We start from the raw sequence: 2,610 nt of genomic DNA on the forward strand, positions 1-2,610 counted from the left end.
CGCTGGGCAGCGAGCGGCGCGGGCGCCTTGCCGGCGCGGGCCCCGACAAGGAGGTGACCGACCTGAAGGACCAGCTGGAGGCCCTCAAGTGCCAGGTGACCTTGTGCGGGGAACGGGGGGCTYCCGGGCGGGAAAGGGGGGGCAAAGAGGAGCTCGTGGCAGGCGCTTGCTGTGCTCTGCCCAGGGGACGTCGCGGCCCGGCGGCAARCCTCAAACCTCGAGCAAAGACCAAACGCCGAGGTGCAACACGTTGGGAGCACCCGGACCCCTCCAAGGCCCGTCATTTAGTGTGAAGGTCCCCCCAGCCCCAGGGSAGGCAGGGAGCCTCTGAACCCCCCCCCCGAGCCCAGGAGGAGCAGCCGGAGCTCCTGACGCACCTCATCCCGCTTTTACAGACGGAAATTTATGAGGCCGATTACAGGACGGAGCAGCGAGACCGCGAGCGCATCGAGGCCGAGAACGAGAAGCTGCGGAAGAAGGAAGAGGAGATGAGGCAGCAGATGCTGCTCCTGCAGGAGCAGGTGAGCCAAGGCAGCAGCCGTCGGTCCCAGGCGGAGCCGGCTCCTGGGCACCGCGCCGCCAAGCGCTCCCGAGGCGCGGGAGGACGATGAGACCCGCCGGCAGCTCCCCGCGCTGCACACCGGGCTGGGGGAAGCTGCGGTCCCGGCCCCTGCAGCACAGGGTACCTAAAACCACCTCGCACCCTCCGGTCACTCTGCCCCTGCTCTTTCTCACAGCTGAAGATCTTTGAGGACGACTTCAGGAAAGAAAGGTCGGACAAGCAGCTGCTCCAGCGCCTCCTGAAGAGCAAGTCTAGCCCCAGGGAGCCCGTCCTGGTCCACCGCTGCAACAGCCACGAGAAGCCAGGCCCGGCGGCCGCTTCCACCCCCAGCGGCGCCTCGGGCCCCAGGCGGGCCGGCTGCAGCCGGCACTGCGAGAAGCCCAGCCGCAAGCAAGGCGAATGCGCCGGGCATTCGGAAGCCCAGCTCCCCGCTTTCGGCAGAGACTACTAGCAACGAGAGCTGGGCTCCCCCCCTTGCCTTTCTTCGTGCCCTCTCCTGCGCCAGCAGCCAGGTGGATCCAGGATCCTGGATCCAGGACCTAGGATCCTCGCTCGCCCGCCGCCTGCGGACAACCCTCCTCCGGAGTTTCTCAGTCACGGCTGCCTTGGTTAGCACCGAGACTGCCCGCTGCTCAAGGTCCAGCCTAGCAGAGCAGGACTTACTTCATCTCCTCCATAATCTCTCCTTCACTTTTTCAAGGCCCGGCTGCAAGAGCAGAAGGTTTGAATCTTTTTGACCTGGAGCGCATCTCCTTTGCCTTGTCTCACCTGCCTTTTCCCTCTGGAAAGCCCAGGGCCTGTAAAAAGAAAACCAGCAGGGAAAGGGCCCGGGCCCAGGGCTTGTGCCGGTGCCAGGGAAGGGCTCTGCCGCCCCCGCGGCCGCCGGGGACTCTCGCTACGCTGCTGCCGACCAGCCCTGGTTCCAGCAGCTTCTCTTTGCGCTGCTATTGCTCCCGCAGAGGGGCTTTCGTTCAAGCACTTGGAGGCTTCGGCTGCTCTCTCCCCAGGCTGGGACTGGGGGAGGAACGGCTAGGGTCAACTCCAGATTTATTTATTTAATGCATTTTCTTGGCTTCCTGTTGAGCTGAGACTTTCTACAGCAATTGAATAAAAAATACCAAACAAACCACCTGGTTTTTCTGCTTTTCAGGTGCCAGTGAGATGTAGGGGCAGTAACTTGTCCTTGTCTTCATGAAAGAGGAAGGGCATTTGGTCCAGACACTTATTTACCGAGAGACACCAAGAAGAACCAAGGTCTCCCTGTTCACCACAGCTAGGACCAGGCATCTGAGGCTTCGGCGTGGCCAGCAAGGCACAGGCGAGATGTGCAAGCAGCTTTCTTAGCAGATTAGTGAAGGACTGGGTTAGCTCCTCCCAGGAAAGGGACACACTGCTGATGGCAGTGGCAAAAAATAAGGACAGACACCTCTGCTGGGAATCGCTGGGGCAGAGCTGACTCGCACTCAGGCTGGGAAAATGACTTTCTCTAATTTTCTCCCAATACAGGAACTTAACTCATGGCAGAGTGAATTTCTTCACACTAGTTTCTCCAGCCTTGCCCAATACCACAGTGGTAACAGGGGATGCCACCCAGCAACCCTGTTGGCCTCTGAAGGAGCCTTGGGCACCCAAAGGACCGGACCAAGCGAGCAGCTGCAGCCTAGAGCTGGAAGCCCTAAATAGCCTCTCCAGGGTTTCCAACGGAGAAGTTGCACCAACCAGCCTGCCCCTGGACACGCGTTGCTAGCTAAGGTGACCCAGGCAAAGGTCACTCAGCAGCGATGGAAGGATTTCATGCTGCTGCTCAGTTGTGCCCAACCTGCTGGTTTTGGGGAATACCTCCCACCAGCCCAAGTGTCCAGCAACCACGGGGCTGCAGGCAGGCTGAGCGAGCACAGCGTGGGCACCCAGGCTCAGAGACATAGACACCACAAACCCAACCTCCCAGCAAAAGGTCAGAGCAAGCAAAGCCTGTCTACACTCTGGCCCATGGGTCCTTTGAGTTTAGCAGCAGTAGCGGGCTCATTAAACCACCTGGAAGCCTAGCC

At 60.6% G+C, this 2,610-nt stretch overlaps 1 protein-coding gene across 1 annotated transcript in view; it reads left to right on the plus strand.

Moving 5' to 3' along the window:
- The window catches only part of LOC112975752 (TNFAIP3-interacting protein 3-like), a 7,733-nt gene extending 6,063 nt beyond the window's left edge, over positions 1-1,670 (plus strand). The window contains exons 5-7 of the mRNA XM_026086241.1: positions 15-95; positions 396-521; positions 738-1,670. Coding sequence (XP_025942026.1) covers positions 15-95; positions 396-521; positions 738-1,013 — 483 coding nt within the window. The 3' untranslated portion in view covers positions 1,014-1,670. The remainder of the gene's footprint in view (positions 1-14; positions 96-395; positions 522-737) is intronic.
- Positions 1,671-2,610: the final 940 nt, after the last annotated feature.

This window comes from Apteryx rowi, unplaced genomic scaffold, assembly GCF_003343035.1.
Source record: "Apteryx rowi isolate R43461 unplaced genomic scaffold, aptRow1 scaffold_69, whole genome shotgun sequence".
Lineage (NCBI taxonomy): Eukaryota > Metazoa > Chordata > Aves > Apterygiformes > Apterygidae > Apteryx > Apteryx rowi.